The sequence below is a fragment of the Oncorhynchus gorbuscha genome, linkage group LG26, assembly GCF_021184085.1.
Source record: "Oncorhynchus gorbuscha isolate QuinsamMale2020 ecotype Even-year linkage group LG26, OgorEven_v1.0, whole genome shotgun sequence".
Lineage (NCBI taxonomy): Eukaryota > Metazoa > Chordata > Actinopteri > Salmoniformes > Salmonidae > Oncorhynchus > Oncorhynchus gorbuscha.
Window position 1 is genome coordinate 26,635,893 of NC_060198.1, and position 18,000 is coordinate 26,653,892.

General features: G+C 48.8%; 2 protein-coding genes across 2 annotated transcripts in view; one reads left to right on the forward strand and one right to left on the reverse strand.

Moving 5' to 3' along the window:
- On the forward strand, window positions 1-8,021 carry LOC124016031. Its single transcript, XM_046331550.1, has 6 exons — window positions 1-133; window positions 800-983; window positions 1,474-1,577; window positions 1,684-4,482; window positions 4,746-4,954; window positions 5,246-8,021. Exons 2-6 carry the CDS (start codon window positions 800-802, stop codon window positions 5,349-5,351), a joined length of 3,402 nt encoding a protein of 1,133 aa, XP_046187506.1. The 5' UTR covers window positions 1-133; the 3' UTR covers window positions 5,352-8,021.
- Window positions 8,022-8,516: 495 nt separating this feature from the next.
- The window catches only part of LOC124016033 (synaptic vesicle membrane protein VAT-1 homolog), a 41,323-nt gene continuing 31,839 nt past the window's right edge, over window positions 8,517-18,000 (reverse strand). Inside the window, exons 4-6 of the mRNA XM_046331551.1 lie at window positions 17,469-17,558; window positions 15,782-16,023; window positions 8,517-11,915 (exon numbers count right to left, since the gene is read on the reverse strand). Of these exons, the coding sequence (XP_046187507.1) occupies window positions 11,622-11,915; window positions 15,782-16,023; window positions 17,469-17,558 (626 nt within the window). The 3' untranslated portion in view covers window positions 8,517-11,621. The remainder of the gene's footprint in view (window positions 11,916-15,781; window positions 16,024-17,468; window positions 17,559-18,000) is intronic.

An 18,000-nucleotide genomic window follows, 5' to 3' on the forward strand; every position in this document is an offset into this window, starting at 1 on the left:
TCAACAACACTCTTAACTCCCAAGTTCCTACTTCATAGTTTCACTTTCCATCCATGTTTTGAACATGTAAGTGAAGTACGTCCACGTCTTTGGTGCGAGACGAGAGCTATGAGAGGCTTCTAAAACAGTTACGGTAAGGATATTTGCGTTGATATCGTCGTGGGAAAAAAGCAATGCCTCGAAGAGCTCTACTTTGAGGTCATTTTAGATTGTGTCGTTGGATTTGTGCACTTCCTTGAAGTTTCATTTTCCCAGTCTCCGTGGTCACACTTACCCATTCCTTTGATTTTCACAGATGTTGTGATCTGATGGTAAAAGTGATGGTCTCTTTTATAGAGCGGGGAAGGGAATGTATTTCTGAAACAGTGGATGAAAGTGATTTGAAGCATACTGTGCCTACTGGTCGATTGCTCTTTGTGGACCCTCCTTTAACCTCAAGCAGTCAGTGCGCTTGCCATGTGAACAGTTCGCACATCTCTCTTCACAGTATACTATCAACATCAACGGTATCTCAAGCTGTTTCCATAGCAATGACCTCCGTTGACAGAGCAGTTTAATAAAACAACGTTTCTGTTGATTATGTTGATGAAGTTTCGTGGCAACGCCCAGTATAGGGTGTCATTTAATTAAATATCCAGATAACCCCCACCAAAAAAAAAGTGTTATGTTGGCCTATTACATGGCAATGACAAATGTATTGACAATTTACGATCAGTGGTTTTGTTTGAAGGGAGACTTGGCTTGCTGTACCCACCTATGTTTTCCTCCTGTATGTCAGTAACCCGGTTTTGCCCAGCAGATGGCGGAGCAGTGCAGGACAGTAAGGGTGAGTGGCCTGCCCACTGATATAAAGGAGGACCGACTGACAGACAAGCTGTACATCTACTTCCTGAGGGCCAGGAATGGAGGAGGGGAAATAGCATCTGTCACCATTGTCAAGGCAACACCCGTCTCTGCCCTCATCACCTTTGAGGACATTGGAGGTCAGTAGGTGTGTGTGTGTGTGTGTGTGTGTGTGTGTGTGTGTGTGTGTGTGTGTGTGTGTGTGTGTGTGTGTGTGTGTGTGTGTGTGTGTGTGTGTGTGTGCATATAATGTGTCTGAGGCTCCTGGGAGGGGAGGGCTGGTGAGATCAGGAGACTGGAGATTTGATGGTGATAAATGGACTATTTCACCATAACGTAGAGTCATAAAGTAACAACTACCGTACATCGTCGCTACTGCTAAGTTCCTTCTCAGTAGATTTCCATCTGGCTCGTTGACCATAGCCACTCTTTTTAAACGTCATTTTGCATCCATTTGCAAATTAACTGGGAAATGCAATGTATTATGCTTCGTGGCCTGTCATCATCGATTAACTGTGGGCTCTGGTGTTGGCATACATTTCAAGGAGAGGCCAGGGGCAGGAGTGCTTAGTAAGGGTGTTTCTCTGACTGAGATTGATCTAGCTCTTGTACTCTGGTGACCCCGCACAGTTGCAAGGAGCGTGCTTCAACATGGCCGACACATTCTGAAGGTGGACGGGAAGAAGTATGAACTCACCTTGAGTGAACCTCACAAAGACCTGGACCCAAATAAGGTATGTTGTTGAGACTGTATTTGTAAAAAAAAAAAAAAAAATTTAAAGGCGACACATTTTGTTTAGACTTACATGCTCTCCCTCTTTCGCCCCCTCTCCCGTTCAGGTCATCTTGAGCATGTCTGTTACTGTGGATTACAGCCAGCTACCTGGAGGAAAGGCAGCATTGACCAGCCTTGACAGGAGTCATGATGTTCAGATCCACTATAACAACCCAGAGCAGCTCTGCACCTTGCAGGGCCTCTACTCCCAGGTTCAGGCTGCACTGGCCCAAATACTGGGGCTCCCTACGGTCCTGGCCTCCGTAGATACAACCCTACCTGTGGCCAATGGTGTTCTGGGAGTCCTTACTAGAGGCAGTAGGGACCAAGCGAAGAGGACTCATACCCAGGAGGCGACAGACCATCACAGGAGAGGTGATGAGCAGAGTGATCTAGGCTCAGGTCCACATAGGGACTTTATGTCTGGAGGTCAGGGCTGTGAGTGGGATGGGACAGCCCAGGCAAAGGGGTGTGCTGTGGGTCTGTGTCTGTCTGAGGAACCCCCCATGGTGGAAGAGGACCTCTCCCTGATCATGGATGCAGACTTGTTCCAATACCTGCAGAGGCAGTGTGGAGAGGAGTACCAGGAGATCCTCACCCAGCATGGGGTAGAGGTGGTGGACGTGACCGCAGAGGGAGTGACCACCCTGTTCCTACAGAGAGTCCCCGGAGTGGGGGACATTGGGCAGGAGCTGGAGCGTCTGAGGGGGGCTCGTGGGGACCTGAGCCGGCTCTACCAGGAGAACGAGGCCAGGCTCCGGCGAGCCCAGCTGCCCAAGAGCGTCCTCTCGCCCAGGGGAGGCCTGTCCAGGGCCATGGAGGGCCTGCGGGTCAGGCTGCCCAAGTTGCTGTTCAGTGAGGATGACCGGAACATCTACTTAGTTGGCAACAGCAGCGATGTGTCCGAAGCCAAACAGGTCCTCCTTCTGGGGGAGAGAGAGGAGGCGGTGGAGGATGTAGCCAGCTTGTTACCATCTCCCTCATCCACATCTGGTTCCTCCAAGCCAGGGGAAGAGGAGAGACTCACACCCACTCTCTCCTCCACAGCAGGAACACCCCTGGACGCCAGGGTAGATAAGCTGCTGAAGCAATATGAGACGGAGAGGAGGACGGAGGGGGCCCGAGGGTATAAGTTTGCCCCCCGCTTCAAGGCATTAGGGCCGGCTGGGCTAGGGACCAGACCTAGGGACACAGTGACGGTAGGGGACACATCTCCAAGTATACGACCGGGCCTTGGACCCATGTTAGGCCATGACCTGTTTGGCTCAGACAGAGCAGGGTCAGGTGTTGGGGGACTCTCCAGGCCAGGTACACAGAGTAGTGGAGATGATATACTGTTCAGGAGAGGTGAACCCCTGTTCACCCCCTCTATGGAGAATGGACTCTTCCTGAGCTCAATACCAACACACGTTGGGCAGCAGGGTGAGACAGCCCCATTCACCTCAACTCTGAACACCTTGTCAGGGGGCAGCACCATCCCCACCACCATCTCAACCTCTGGGTCAGGATCCACCCTAAAGCGGGCCAGTAGTTTCTCGGGTCGGGCCAGGTCCAAGGTCCAGGACCCAGGACAGAGTGAGGCTGAGAAAGCCACAACCAGAGCCAGGCGGTCCAATAGCTTGGACAGGAGAAATGCCTACAGTGCAGAGCTAACCATCTCCATGGTGATATGGAATTACATGAAGGAGGCCTACGCCACCCGTATACAGGACATGACCTCTGACCTGCAGATGAGGGAGAGCCAATCAGACAAAAGCAGTGACATCACTGTCATCCTTATGGGGGCGGAGTCATCTGTGGTGAGCACCTGTCAGTTGGAGATTCAGAAGCTGGTTGCCATGGTGAAGACAGACTTCTGTTTGCAAGAGTTGCCTCTGGCTGAGTTAGGCGTGTCTGACCCAGCAGATGAGACTTTAGAGGTGTGTTGTGCTGAGGTGAGGCAACGGTTCAAAAAGGTCTCCATCCAGACAATGAGAGAGAGCGTGTTTCTGATCGGCCCCAAGCAGCTGTGCTCTCAAGTGGGGGCAGCACTGAGGGAGGTGTTCCCTGGAGAGACAGGCCAGGGGGGGGGACAAGAGGACTTCTCGGTCCCCTATACCACCACTTTGAATCAGTCCAGTCCATTTCAGGTGAATGGGGTCCAGAACTCCACACAGTTTCAGACCAATAGCCCTCAGCGGATGTCTGAGACTCAGAGAGGGGGAAGGGAGGGGCCTGGTGCCAACAGGGAGAAGAAAAACATCCAGAGGAGTGATTCTTCCAAGAGGACGAGGAACAGCGAATCAGAACACAAGAACACAGTTGTTAGCCAATCACCAGCGAGGAAAGACCCTGTCATAAAGGAGAAAGTGGAGAGGGGCGGGACCATGGAGGCAGACGGGAGCAAGACTGACACATTTCTCAGCCATTCAGCGATAGGCAACGGAGGAAGGCCGGGAGCAGTGAATGGTGGCGGTACCAATCAAGACATGGTCACGCCCCCAAAAGAAAGCAACCTGAGGTCCAGAGTGACCCAGAAGGACAACAACAGACAGTCTAGTGGAGCAGAGAACCAGGAGAGGTCAGGTTCAGCTCTGACACGTCACGGCCCGGGAAGGTCTAGTCTGTCTGGGGCAGGGACACAGATCTGTGTGTGTGGGGAGAGTGGGGCGTCAGTGAAGAGGACAGGGTGTGGGGTGACCCTGTGCCCACAGTGTCTTCTCAAAGTCCACGTCCAATGCAGGGTTTGCCCCAAGGCTGAGGTGGCAGTCCCACAGGGCGTCCAGGGTAACATGAGCTACTCTGAGATGCCCTTCAGCCTGCCAGGCCATGGCAGAGACGCCGTCGTTAAGATCACCTACTGCATCCCAGATGGCATTCAGGGGGTAAGGGCAAGACTTCTCTACCAGGCTATCTGATGGGCCAATTACAGTTGACATTTTAAACGTGTCATGTCAACTATCCAAATTCACTCTTGGTATTATTAAATCAGTTTATATTAACATGTTAAGTCTTAAGTATTCCTTGTCAGTAATTGCTTGCTTTTGCATTTCTAAGTTCTGTCATGTTTAACTCCTAAAACTGTCTTGTGGCGTTTACAATGTGGAACACACCCCATTATCTGCCACATGTCCCTCTCTTGTCGTAGAGGGGCCACCCCTCGCCTGGCTCTGCGTTTCGGGGGGGAGTATTTGAGGCCTACCTTCCCCTATGTGAGAGGACCAGGAAACTCCTCCCGCGGCTGGAGAAAGCCTTCAGGCTAGGCCTCACCTTCACTGTGACGGGCAGGGAGCCAGGGGCCAGGGTCAGCTGGGACAGCATCCCCCACAAGACCAGCCTGCATGGGGGCAAGTCTGGGTGAGTACTGGAGTCACAGTACCCATTAGTGACTCTCGACTGAAATAGCAACAGTAAAGAGCAGAAAGTCAGGGGTCAATGTTATGTGCTGGTCATTTTATTACCTAGTGTGTGTCCCAAATGCCACCCTATTCCCTTTTAATAGGTCACTACTTTTGGGAGTATGGTGCCATTTAGGATGTATCCTATGTAAGGAAAGCCCTATAGCGCTCTGGTCAAAAGCAGTGCACTATTGTAGGATTAGGGTGCCATTTGAGATATATGCTATAATGTAATTTTGTGTCCACACAGGAATGGTTATCCAGACTCCACCTATCTGAGTCGACTGTCTGAAGTACTGAGGACTCATGGGATTGAGGAGGCCCCTGCCAAGTCTCAAGACCGAAACAAAACCTGACAAGGATAGTCGTATCTATGTTTTTTTTTATCAAGGTGTTTGTTTCTCTCCGGTGTTGTAAGAATTGAATCTGTCTGTATCTTGTCCCGAGACTCCCAAGAAATGCTGAACGCTTGTGTGAGTCTGTATAGTAATAAGCTAACGAGAGAAGTCCTTTCGGTTCTTAAGAGTTTTGTAGTTGTACTGTTGTTCATGCTTAATCAAGGACCAAATGATTTCCACAGATATTTTACAGATGGTAGTGACACAAAAGTGTTTGAGCTACTATTTGTCATTGGACCAATACTAGTCCTGGCAGCTATTGTTCATTTGACCTGTACTGTGTTCTGACAGTGAACATTCCGTCTTTATCTTACCGTAACCGAGTAGCGTCCGTATCTTTTCTGTACCCCCGCCGCTGATAGCATCCCCGTTCGTTATGTACACACACTTCAAATACCTGAGCCATAAAAATATCAAGCCACTGCGGTTCCACATTGTTTCCTCGCAGTAACATCCCAATAACACAGTAACAAAGCCACAGCTCCGAGGGTCGAGTCTTTTTTTTTTTTTTTTCTCCTTCCCCTTATGCTTTTTTATTAGTCCTGGAAAACATGTAAGGCATATGGTAACATTACACATTGAAGCGTTACAAGCTCTCGAGCCCATGCTGTGGACAGCATGGCACCCACGTACGCAGTGAAACCCAATCAAGCACAGAAGCAGCATCAATTCAAAGGGTTTAAAAAATATATATATATATATATAAAATAAAAAAAGTGGAGACAACCTTAGTAGAAGAGTGGAAAACAACACCGCAGACCGAAGGAGAGAAGGAAACGAAAAACCTAGCAAACTAATCAACGTGGAGGCAGAATGGCTGTCTCACAGTAAACCGTGTGTGGGAATCTGAGCTGTCTGGACGGGAAAGTGACAACGGACCTGTTTTTCTGAAGCTTTCCCGTAGACGGGTTCATGTGCATCTGGTTATGAGGCTGACTTGACAGTGTCAGATAGGGGGAAGAGGAGGTTATGGGTACAGTGAGGAGAGGCGAGGGAGTGGGGGCGGGAGCAGGTATAGGTGCAGTGATTTGGCTGCTGTTGGCACCGTGATGATGGGGGTGGAAAGGCACTCCCTCTGCACAGAGCCACCACTAAACTATACAGTGGAAGGAATAATGAGCTATACACACATGCCTTTGTTTCCCGGGTCACCTACACACAGATCCTAGTGGACCATACATATCGTAAACAAGCCTAGCCAAATGCACCAGACACTCACAGCGTTTCTATAGTCGTAGAATATGTTGGTAGTTGGCGACAGTTTGTAGTGCTAATGAGGAGCCAGAGACGGCCAGAAGACGTTGGGTGGTTTTCTTTTAGGCTAAAGGGTATGTGTGTGTGGGGTGGACGGGTGGGAGCTGTACGCCTCTGGATGTGATGTTAATCTCCAGACTGGGATTATCTTTCTAACTAGGAATACACTCCACCAAGCACTGCGATTGACACAAGACTGGAAAGGAGGACAATATAGTGTGTGTGAGAGAGAGAGAGAGAGAGAGAGAGAGAGAGAGAGAGAGAGAGAGAGAGAGAGAGAGAGAGAGAGAGAGAGAGAGAGAGAGAGAGAGAGAGAGAGAGAGAGAGAGAGAGAGAGAGAGAGAGAGAGAGAGAGAGAGAGAGAGAGAGAGAGAGAGAGAGAGAGAGAGAGAGAGAGAAAGACGAACAACAGATGTACTCAAATCAAGAGTAAAAGGGAAGCTGTTTGGAATGACCTGTGAGAAACAATGTGAAACAGTGACATTAAGACTGCCAATCAAAGGGAACCCGTTATCTAGAACAATATGGCTGGGAGCTGGGATGTTTTCCAATGCATGAAACGCCCTAGTTTCTTAGAAGGACCGTCCGTCTCTGGTTTTAGAGCTCTTGCATAAGAATGTGCGTCTGGCTGGGAAAGCGATTCAAGCTGACACACAGCGTAGATTCACCAAGCTGGAAAAGCAATCGGGCGCTAGGGATTGGGAGGAGTGGGTTAGGGCTCAGGCACAGCCAACATCAGATTAATCCTGTCCTCTCTGACACCCAGTTACATCCCACACCCTAGCCACTCACTACACCCACCCACCCGTGTGCTGCAGCTGAGTTCAACTAAGAGACCTTTTGGTTCTATCAAACAGGAAGAAAAACATTGAATCAAATGACATATAATCTCTGCACCACATGCCATTGGATGCATGCAATTGAATTCCAGATGTTAATGTGATGTGTGTGTATGGTACGGTGAGTGTGTGCATGGAGAGGGGAGAGGGCGGGGCTTTGGCTAACTAATAATTGACTCGAACCAAAGAGCTCTCAAGGTGCAATAGAGGATACTGGAATGTCTGAGACCAACAGGCTGTATGTGAACTGGGATTGGCTTTCGGGCGGATATGTTGCGCCTGGGACAGACCAAGAGCTGGGTTTCTGTCTGTGCAGCTGTGAAATATGGCCTCGCTATGACATCCCCCTACACATCTGCTACCTCCCTCTCTCTCTTATCCCATACAAACCATTTGGAATCAGGCTAAGAGAAACAGGAAACCGGCATATGGTGGCGTTTCACAAAGCTCAACTAGAGAGAGGTGGATGAAGGAAATGGTCCATGATTCAACGATTCACCTGGTCATGTATATTTTTAAATGGATGTTTAATTTATCTTATTTGTTATTGTTTTATTTTGGGTGGGGGGTTACAATTCTAGGAAGATTGTAGTTTGTGTGCTTTGCTGTGCAGCCTAATCGTCCATGCACCTTGTCCATGCACTCACCCCCGTTATGGAGATTATATGGTGTGGTTATAAACGCATAGGCCTGTCGACTGATGTGGGCGTCAACTTTGTTGTAGTAGATGTCTTGAGGCCTGATAATACTCTGTTGACACATTTCACTGATCTGAGATCAGCGAGGACTGTGAGGAGTTTGGCTATGGAGGGAGGTGCCTCTCAACAAGGTTGTGTGTCTGTGTGTGTGTGTGTATGTGTGTGTTCGGATCGAGGCATGAGAGCAAGACCCCGACCAATCAGATACGACTAAAACCTTTTGTAAACTGTAGCAAAATTCTATCAGCACCCATAAACATTTGGGACAGAAATCATACACAGATTGTTCTTGTTTTTCTTCAAGGTCATAGGAAAAGTACCCAGAAACAAAACATTTTCCTTCTCTTTTTCATTGAATGCACCGTTGTAGTCAAGGCATTGACAGAGGAGTACATACAGTTTGGCACAAATGGTCAGGCCCAACAGAAAGGCTCATCACATTGAAAAGGAATGTAGTTAGGCAGGTCCCACTGTAAAGAGTATGAACTTTGAACTTTAAACCCCTTGGAAAACAAAACAAAAAAACACAGGTCAACAAAAAAAAACAAAAAAAACATATTAAGTAAAACATCCTTTTACTGAAGCATTAGCTTCTCACATGGCATTCAGAAAACAGAAACACCGTCCACAGGTTCACAGAAGGAGCCCAGCAGACAGCTGACAGAACACACTCACTCCCCACACCGGCATGGCACTCACACTCCGTCCCAGGCCCACTGCTGTCCCCGCTACACCATGTCGTCACACTTTCACAGCCCTGGATGAATGAATGGTTTCATTTGAGCTGCCACCCAGGAGAAGCTAGCAGAGGGTGGAGGAGGAGATGTGTGCTTGTGTTTCGCGTGCATGCAAAAGTGTCACTTCCACTGTACTTCCCGTGAGTTTCAGCAGATACAGTAATGGTCTCTTTGAGTGGGGAAAGAGCGGAGCGGACTCAGAGCCAGCGGGACTGGAGTGGGACTGCCATGCCTGGAAGTACATTAAGATCAGCGAGCAGAGTGCAAAATACCTATACCAACTGTCCTCTTTAACATTGGCCTCGTCAGAGAAGGGGAGGAGAGAGAGAAAGAGAGCTAGATAGCTGTGAAGCAGATAAAGAGTGTAAGGAAGGGGAGGTTGTAATGGGGTTGCGGAGGGGCAGGTGGGAGTCTTTTTTTAGTAACCTGACAAACGACCTGAGGACACACACAATGACTGACAACACGACATGAGGGAGGCCACTCATGCTAACACAACAGCTTCTTTACAAAGTCACTATAGTCACCGTCTGAGACGCATCACAGACAGACAGGCAGGCAGACAGGCAAGTGTGTGAAGAGCATGGATTCTCACATCTTTCCAAATGGGATAGTAGTGGGGTGTTTTTGAAGTCCGTACTGCAGGGCTCCTGCTAATAACGGGTTTGGCTTCCGTCCATGGTTTATTATAGACAATTCATCTCTGACGTAAGAATGACTATCAGATTAATTCAATATAATTTAGAGGAGGTTGAAAACAAAACCCTGCTTTATAGATACACATGAGTCCCCTATAATCAACTTCTGAAAACCAGTCTTGCTGTTCTAAATTATGTCCACAAGGGGCAGCAGTGCATTCGTATGGGAGAGGCCAACTATTGATTGTGGCCCTAGGTGTGCCACCCCCACACAGACTATATCGGACTTGAATGTCCTCATAATATGCAGAGTGTAGTAGTGTAGAGTGTAGTAACTAGGATGTTAGCCTGATATTACTGCTCTGTACTACAGCTTCAGTACTAAAGCCGGGGGTTTCATTAGACACTTTACTACTCGCTCACTCACTCACTCAGATAGACTGAGAAATAGACCACGGCGCCATCTCTGACGAGCCTGTTGCCTGTTGCTATGCCGACCACAGAGAGAGAGAGATGGAGAGAAAGGAGAAGGGGGAGGGATGGGTGAGAATGCACAGCAGAAGGAGTTTTTTTTTTACCCTTCTAAACTCCCCTGTTCCAGATCGGGGCGAGGGACAGGCGAGCGAGCGGTCACTGTGAAAGGAGTGGAATGTCAGGGGAGCAACAGGGTCTGATATCAAGGAACTGGGTGGCATTCACTCTATCTTACTCCATTCAAATGTTTTAGTGTCTCTACACAACACTGCCTCTTTGAACACATCGTCCTGTGTGTGTGTGTGTGTGTGTTTGTGCCCCTTGTTTGAAGAGAAACAATTTTCCCTCCTAATTGGCACTGTGCGCTGCTTGCCAACAGTTGGTTCATTAGAAACATCAGTGACTACAGAGCGCCAAGACTAAGCCCCGATTTCTCCCTCCCTATCGAATACTGGACCAAATGGCTCATTAATTCACTGTCTGGAGCTTCATCCTGTCACACGCTATCGTCTGGTCTCTAGTGTGTCACCTCTAGGATTATGGGACATGTAGTGCGGGCTCAGCTGTGAGGTGGAGCTGTGTGATACTAGAAGTGCCATGGCATTTAAGGGACGTGCCACTAACCTTTCTTTATATACTGAAATAAAGAGTGGGTCGTGGTGATTGACGGGGGAGTTCTGTAACCACTGGCTTTGGAGTCAAGCATCACACAGCCATGCAAACATCTCCAGGGGAGCTGATAGCCAATCACAGACAAGCAAACACTGACTGACTCATGCACAGTGACATAACACAACACTGGACCGTATGTGAGATGGTGGGTGGGTGTGGTTCTGTCTTGTCGGTCTGTCTGTGGGTTTATACCATAGGGAGAGGGAGAGGGTAGGGGGAACTCAGTAGAGGGAGAGGAAGGAGAGGTGGCAGGTGGAAGTCAGCGCAGAGCAATCTAGCATAGTGGGAGTCGACATGGAGGGAGGAGGGGCACTGTGTGAGTTGGAATGGGTCGAATTATCGTTGTCAAGGCAACAGTGATGCGCCCCAGGCCTGGGCATTATACCCACACCGTCCCTCTGTGTGTCTCTCTCTCTCTGACTCTCTCTGGGGTCTCAACAGGCAACACCTTCAGACTGTTATGACATGAGTCATAGGATAGCGAATAGTAGTGGTCATTTTCCCATGGTGGCGAGGTGAGGGCGGGAACTGTTTTGTGAGTCCGGCTGTCATTAAGGTGCACTGGGGATTCAGAAATAAAGTGACCCTTGCTTGAGTGGGGGAGGAGAGAGAGGGGAGGAGGGGTGGGTTTAGGCCCAGGCCTGAGTATTCGCTGTCAGAGTGGACTGGGGAGGGGTCTGAGAGATGATGGTAGGGATGACAGATTGACTGCTGTGCAATGAGTCTGTAAAGCCCACCCCCATCCCTCGCTCTCCCAAGTCCAACCCACACACACCACTTTTCCACCCCATTTCCCTCCCCTACCACATTTCCCCTGCCCTGTCACCCCCTCCCAAACCAAACCCCTGCTCCCAGGACAAGAGCTCCCCGATGGTCTGCCTGCCTGACTATCCATCCATCCATCAATCCCTCACTCTCACTTCTCCTCTTTCTTGGGCTCCTCCTTCTTCTCCTCTTTCTTCACCTCGCTTTTCTCCTCGTTTTTCTCCTCCTTCTTCGGCTCGTCCTTCTTCTTCTCTTCTTTCTTGTCCTCCTTCTTGGAGTCATCCTTCTTCTTGTCGTCTTTCTTCTTGTCCTCCTTTTTCTTGTCCTCCTTCTTCTCCTCTTTCTTAGGCTCCTCTTTCTTCTCCTCCTCTGGCATAGGCTCGGTGATGAGGATCACCTTGCCGATGTTGTTCCTCTCCTGCATTCTCCGCATGGCATCGCCCACCTGGATAGAGAAGCAGAGGCAGAGAGAGAGAGACATGAACGAACGAACGATGGACAGTGAGAGAAGGGGAGGGAGAGTAGATATCCATCTATCATCATGTGTCCAGGACTGCTGGTTTGTCCCCCCCCCCTCCACACACACACTAAATTGCTCCCCAAACCTTAGAAGGAGATGATGCCAGGCACCGCAAGCATAACTTGCCCAGTCTATCACTCCTTAAAACATAAACTACAGGCAATTATCAGAACATGGGAGAGTGAGGTTTGTACAAACTTTAGTGGGAGGATGTATTAATAACTGAGAGAGAGGGAGAAAGATGGAGAGGGAGAGGTGGCGTAAACGTGAGCCTGAGTCAGTGCTTGACAGACCGAAAGCAAGAGCAACAGCTTTAGATGGAGAATCGTGTAGATCGAGAGAAAGAACGAAGAAAAACTGGGTGGAATTAAGAATCAGTATTCTGTGTTTAAACATTCAAATGCATTGCTAAATTCAACATGTATTTTCATTTGGAAGTGCTTCAGTGTAAAACTGCCTATGTATATAACACGTAGGGGTCTCATTGAGAGCTGGACAATGTATTGATCATGTCACATTTCCATTATTGACTTACTGGTTCCTAGGTGCCTGTCACAGTGTCACGTCAGAGGCCGGTCCCCAGGTTTGTGCCACAGCCAGGGTTGATTGACCCATAGGTTTCTTCCTGTCCTGCCTACTTGTCAATCATAGTGGCAAAGGGGCGGATCCTAGGCAAGCCAGCCCCAACCTATACCGACCTGCTCGTCTCTGCCTAATGTCTGCGTCTGTCTCTCCATCAGAGGCTGGTGGGAGAAGCAATAGGAGGACGGGCTCTGTGTAATGGCCGGAATGGAATTCATGGAACGGAGTCCAACATGGTTTTGATGTGTTTGATACCGTTTCATTTAATCCATTCCAGCCATTACAGTGAGCCCATCCTCTTATAGATCATCCTACCAGCCTCCTCTGCTCTCCACCCCTCCCTTCTACCCCCCACCCACGCCAGCCCGCACAGGCAGGCAGGCAGGCCACCGAACGACCAATGCCACGGCAACAGAGGGCCATCTCCTAGCAACCCAAAGCCTTGTCAAGGCTTGGCCCTGACACACACACACACACACACACACACACACACACACACACACACACACACACACACACACACACACACACACACACACACACACACACACACACACACACACACACACACACACACACACACACACACACACAGGCATAGAAGAGGGGGAGTCATGTCGGAGTTAAGGAGGAAGAGGTGATATTCAGGTGATATTCAGATGGACAGTCCGGGATCTTAAGCACTTACAAATGTGTAACATATTGTACGAATTGGAAGTAGTAACATATCATACGAATTGCCCAAAAATGCTCTCTCTCTCTCTCTATATATATATATATATATATATATATATATATATATATATATATATATATATATATATTAATTAATTAATATATTTTTATTTTATTTTTCAGGACGAAACATACCATGATAAATGGTAGTACACAATTGTGCACAATTTCCGGGGACCTATTTTGACTCGTGAACACTACTTTCAAAACTACTGGCTGTCACGCCCTGACCTTAAAGATCCTTTTTATTCTCTTTTCTGGTTAGGTCAGGGTGTGACTCGGGTGGGTAGTCTCGTTTTTTCATTTCTATGTTGGCCTGGTGTGGTTCCCAATCAGAGGCAGCTGTCTATCGCTGTTTCTGTATTGGGGTTCATATTTAGGCAGCCTTTTCCCACTGGGTTTTTGTGGGATCCTGTCTATGTCTAGTTGCCTGCGAGCACTACGTGAGTTTCACGTTTCGTATTGCGCTTTATGGTTTTCTCCAATAAACATGAGCTTCATCCAATGAACACGGAACTCTATGCACACTGCGCCTTGGGTCCATTACTTCAACCAACGACCGTGAGACTGGCTGATATTATACAAAAGCTCTGGAGCATCCCTTTAATGAAAAACCTATGAAGGGGAGGAGGAAGAGGTGGTGGAGGAGGAGGAGGAGGAGAGGACTGAGACGACGGAGGTGTGGTGATCAGGGGCGGGGACGCCAGGGATTCGTAAGTGCAGCTTGTGTGAGTGAAACCACAACCAGCCCAATTACTGAAGCAGCACTGCAATTGTTGTACGTACTCAAGCATCCAGCCTTCAGTCACTCACTGCTCCTCTCGCTCTCTCTCTCTCTCTCTCTCTGAAAGTCTTCCTCTGCCGTCTAGCTTTGATTGTTCTCACAGCGAGCGGCTCCCTACCTCTCTGCAATGTATGCACTAATAATCACAACTAGAAGCACTGTCTGTCTGAGAACGGTAAGACCCTCTAGACATCAGAGCTGATGTACCGGCACCACCCTCTTATATACTGTTATTTTTTTCACTGCTCCTCTTTAATTACTTGTTATTTTTATTTCTTATTCTCATCCATATTTCTTGAAACTGCACTGTCGGTTAGGGGCTCGTAGGTAAGCATTTCACTGTAAGGTCTACTACACCTGTTGTATTCAGCATTTCACTGTAAGGTCTACTACACCTGTTGTATTCAGCATTTCACTGTAAGGTCTACTACACCTGTTGTATTCAGCATTTCACTGTAAGGTCTACTACACCTGTTGTATTCAGCATTTCACTGTAAGGTCTACTACACCTGTTGTATTCAGCATTTCACTGTAAGGTCTACTACACCTGTTGTATTCGGCATTTCACTGTAAGGTCTACTACACCTGTTGTATTCAGCATTTCACTGTAAGGTCTACTACACCTGTTGTATTCAGCATTTCACTGTAAGGTCTACTACACCTGTTGTATTCGGCGCATGTGACTAATACAGTTTGATTTGATTTGCCCTATAGTACAAAGCCCTGACGGAGTTGCTCAATATGAGGCACCAGGCTCTTACACATGCTGTGTTAACATGTTCGTTGATTAATAGTGCAGACATGGAGCGGGTCAGGATAGGTGGGGGTGGGGGTGGGGGGGGGGGTGATGGAGTTAGGGTGTGGTGTCTGGGTCCCCCAGGTCACCTGAATCGATTGACCATCTTATCAATTCAAGTTTAAGAGCTGTTTTATGCTGATGATATGTAATATAATTTAGAGGAATTGTAACAGCTATTACTACATGCCACTTCCTGTTGCAATCATCTTTCCTTGAACTCTATCCACCACATTTCTCTATCCTTCTCTCATCTACCCTCTTCCGTCCTCCACTCCTTCATCCCATTCGGTCTCTCGCTGTCATACCCGGAGCCACTCCCTAAGACAGAAGCGCTGGCAGACCAACGGAGGTTACCATGGCAACAGGAGAGAAAATGAGAAAAAGATACACAGAGAGAAAGGGAGGGTGTGAGGCGGAGTAAGAGAGAGAATAGAGAGTACAGACAGACAGAGAGAGAGAGACCAAGAGAGAGAGACCGAGAGAGAGAGAGAGACCGAAAGAGCAAGAGAGACCGAGAGAGAGAGAGACAGAGACAGAGAGAGAGAGAGAGAGAGAGAGAGGGAGAGAGAGAGAGAACGAGAGAAACACTTCTCTCTGGTCAGTTTCACAGGCCTTAACCATTGACTGGCCCTAGCATTAACCAATGAACATATCAATCCCCTCTTTCTTCCCCCTCTCTCCCCTTCTCTCACCCTCCCTCTATCCCTCTTTCTGTCAATCGGATTCTGTCTTTCACTCAAAGGGACATCTGATGGAGGGAGAGACTTTTATTCACAGACACATGTGCCTAATCTCATCCGGTCTCATAGAGCCACGCCCAACCATACACACACACATGCACACACACAAACGCACAAGAACACAAACGCACACCCACCCACACACACCCACCTGTTCGAGGTGATAGGTGGAGTCGATGCGTGGTTTGATCTTGCCCTGCCTATAGAGGTCCAGGATGGTGGTCATGGCCTGCAGGATGACCTCCACCTCGCCGTCCAGGTAGCCCAGGTGGAAGCCACACACTGACTTGTTGTTCTGGATCAGGCTGAGCGTGTGGATGGAGAACTGGTGGTACCAGGTCTTAGCCACTGCCAGAAGGTTCTTCTTCTGGCCTGCTAGCATGTTAGCTGCACCTGCAAGGGGAGAGAGCACAAAGGGTTAAAGGGTGTTAATGCGTTAAAACGGGTTTGCATGTAATAGTGTGTGTGTGTGTGTGTGTGTGTGTGTGTGTGTGTGTGTGTGTGTGTGTGTGTGTGTGTGTGTGTGTGTGTGTGTGTGTGTGTGTGTGTGTGTGTGTGTGTGTGTGTGTGTGTGTGTGCGAGAATGGGGCAGGGGTCTCAGTTTGGGTCTGTGTATAATTGATTGACTGATCAGCCATTGTTCCCCAGTCCACTTCAGTCTCATTATCTACCCCAACTCCCTCTTTCTCCCTCTACCTCCCTTGCTCTGGCCTTACCCTCTCTGCCCTCAACTTTGTTTTCACCGGGTCCCCCTCTTTTATCTCTCTTAAACATTATATTTTCAGTATGTCCCATTTTCAGTGCCATTTTCCCGATGGACAGTTCTATTGCCAGGTTGAGGTCCTGGCAGGTACCACATAGCCTACAATCCTACACCCACCCACCCACCCAAAACCATCCCACCCACCCACCCACCATCCCACCCACCCACTCCCTCCTCTCCTCCTCTTTTCTTTCCCTCGTTCTGCGTCTCTTCCTTTATGCTCTTAGTCTCTTTCCCGTTCCCTCTCGCTGTCCTCGTTTCTCCCTCCCAGCCTCACTTTCCACACATCCCCTTTTCTCTCTCAATCTCTGTTCTCATAACCTTCTCTGCCCTCCTCTCTCTCTCTCTTTCTCTCTCTCTTTCTCGCTCTGTCTCATCCTCTCTCTTTCACGATCTCCCTCTCTCCCGTGGATGGGACACAAAAGCGTGCTTAGAGAGAGGAGGGGGAGCTGGAGAGGTTTTCAGTCTGCTACATTCAGACATTCCAGGTTCCGTGTGGATAGAACGCCCATTGTCCCGCCATGCATACTTCTGATAAACTGGTAGAGGAGCAGCAAGGAGGGAGGGGGAGTGGTGGGGGATAGAGAAGGGTTGAGTGGGTGAATGGATCAGGGTGGGACCACCATGCTGGGTAGTTGGTTAGTCTTCTTTGCAACATGCAGAAGGCAAGGCCCTGTTCTCTAGGCATGCCTCCCCAGCCCACTGTCCCATGCATGCCATGCCCGCTGCAAACTGGCATCATCACAGAGCGAGACTACAGAGGCCTTCCCACACACACACACACACACACACACACACACACACACACACACACACACACACACACACACACACACACACACACACACACACACACACACACACACACACACACACACACACACACACACACACACACACACACACACACTGAGGACATGGACCTCTGTAGGGAAGCAGGGCACCCAGGAAGGGCCTAATACCCCTTTGTGTGTGTTTTGTGCACACTGTGCTATTTGTGTTCTAAACCACTGGTATTGATATGTGTTGAAATAAAGCAAAGTATGATTGAGGTCTTTTGTCCTTCCTGTCTCACCGTAGGTGATGAGCTTGCCCATGGGTTTCAGCAGGTTGTACGCCTTGTGGGTGTCTGAGCCTCCCAGAGGATCCAGCACAATATCCAGCCCTGGAGGAGAGGAGAGGAGAGGAGAGGAGAGGAGAGGAGAGGAGAGGAGAGGAGAGGAGAGGAGAGGAGAGGAGAGGAGAGGAGAGGAGAGGAGAGGAGAGGAGAGGAGAGGAGAGGAGAGGAGAGGAGAGGAGAGGGGGAAAGGACAGTGAGAGGTAGTCAGTACAGCTCAATGTTGCTTGGTTGGTATCATATTAGAATGCCGGTGGTGTAGAGGGAGGAGGGCATGCTTTGCTATGTTTTTGCAGAGCAGTTCATACATATGCCAAACGACGGGAGGGGGAGAGAACGCTGGAATTCTACTCATTTTAATGTCACTGATAAGACAAGGAATAAACATCATCCCATCCTAGACTGTTGGACTTCCATTCCCAGGTAGTGATTTCTCAGAGAGAATAAATAACCAACTAAAGCAACGTATTATATATATTTGCTCATGCTG

Excerpts from the sequence above, each read along its gene's own strand:
- LOC124016031 (XM_046331550.1), top strand. The coding sequence starts at position 800 with ATGGCGGAGCAGTGCAGGACAGTAAGGGTGAGTGGCCTGCCCACTGAT. Across the intron at positions 984-1,473 it reads CACCTTTGAGGACATTGGAG|TTGCAAGGAGCGTGCTTCAA; the intron begins GTCAGTAGGTGT and ends GACCCCGCACAG. Across the intron at positions 4,955-5,245 it reads CTGCATGGGGGCAAGTCTGG|GAATGGTTATCCAGACTCCA; the intron begins GTGAGTACTGGA and ends GTGTCCACACAG.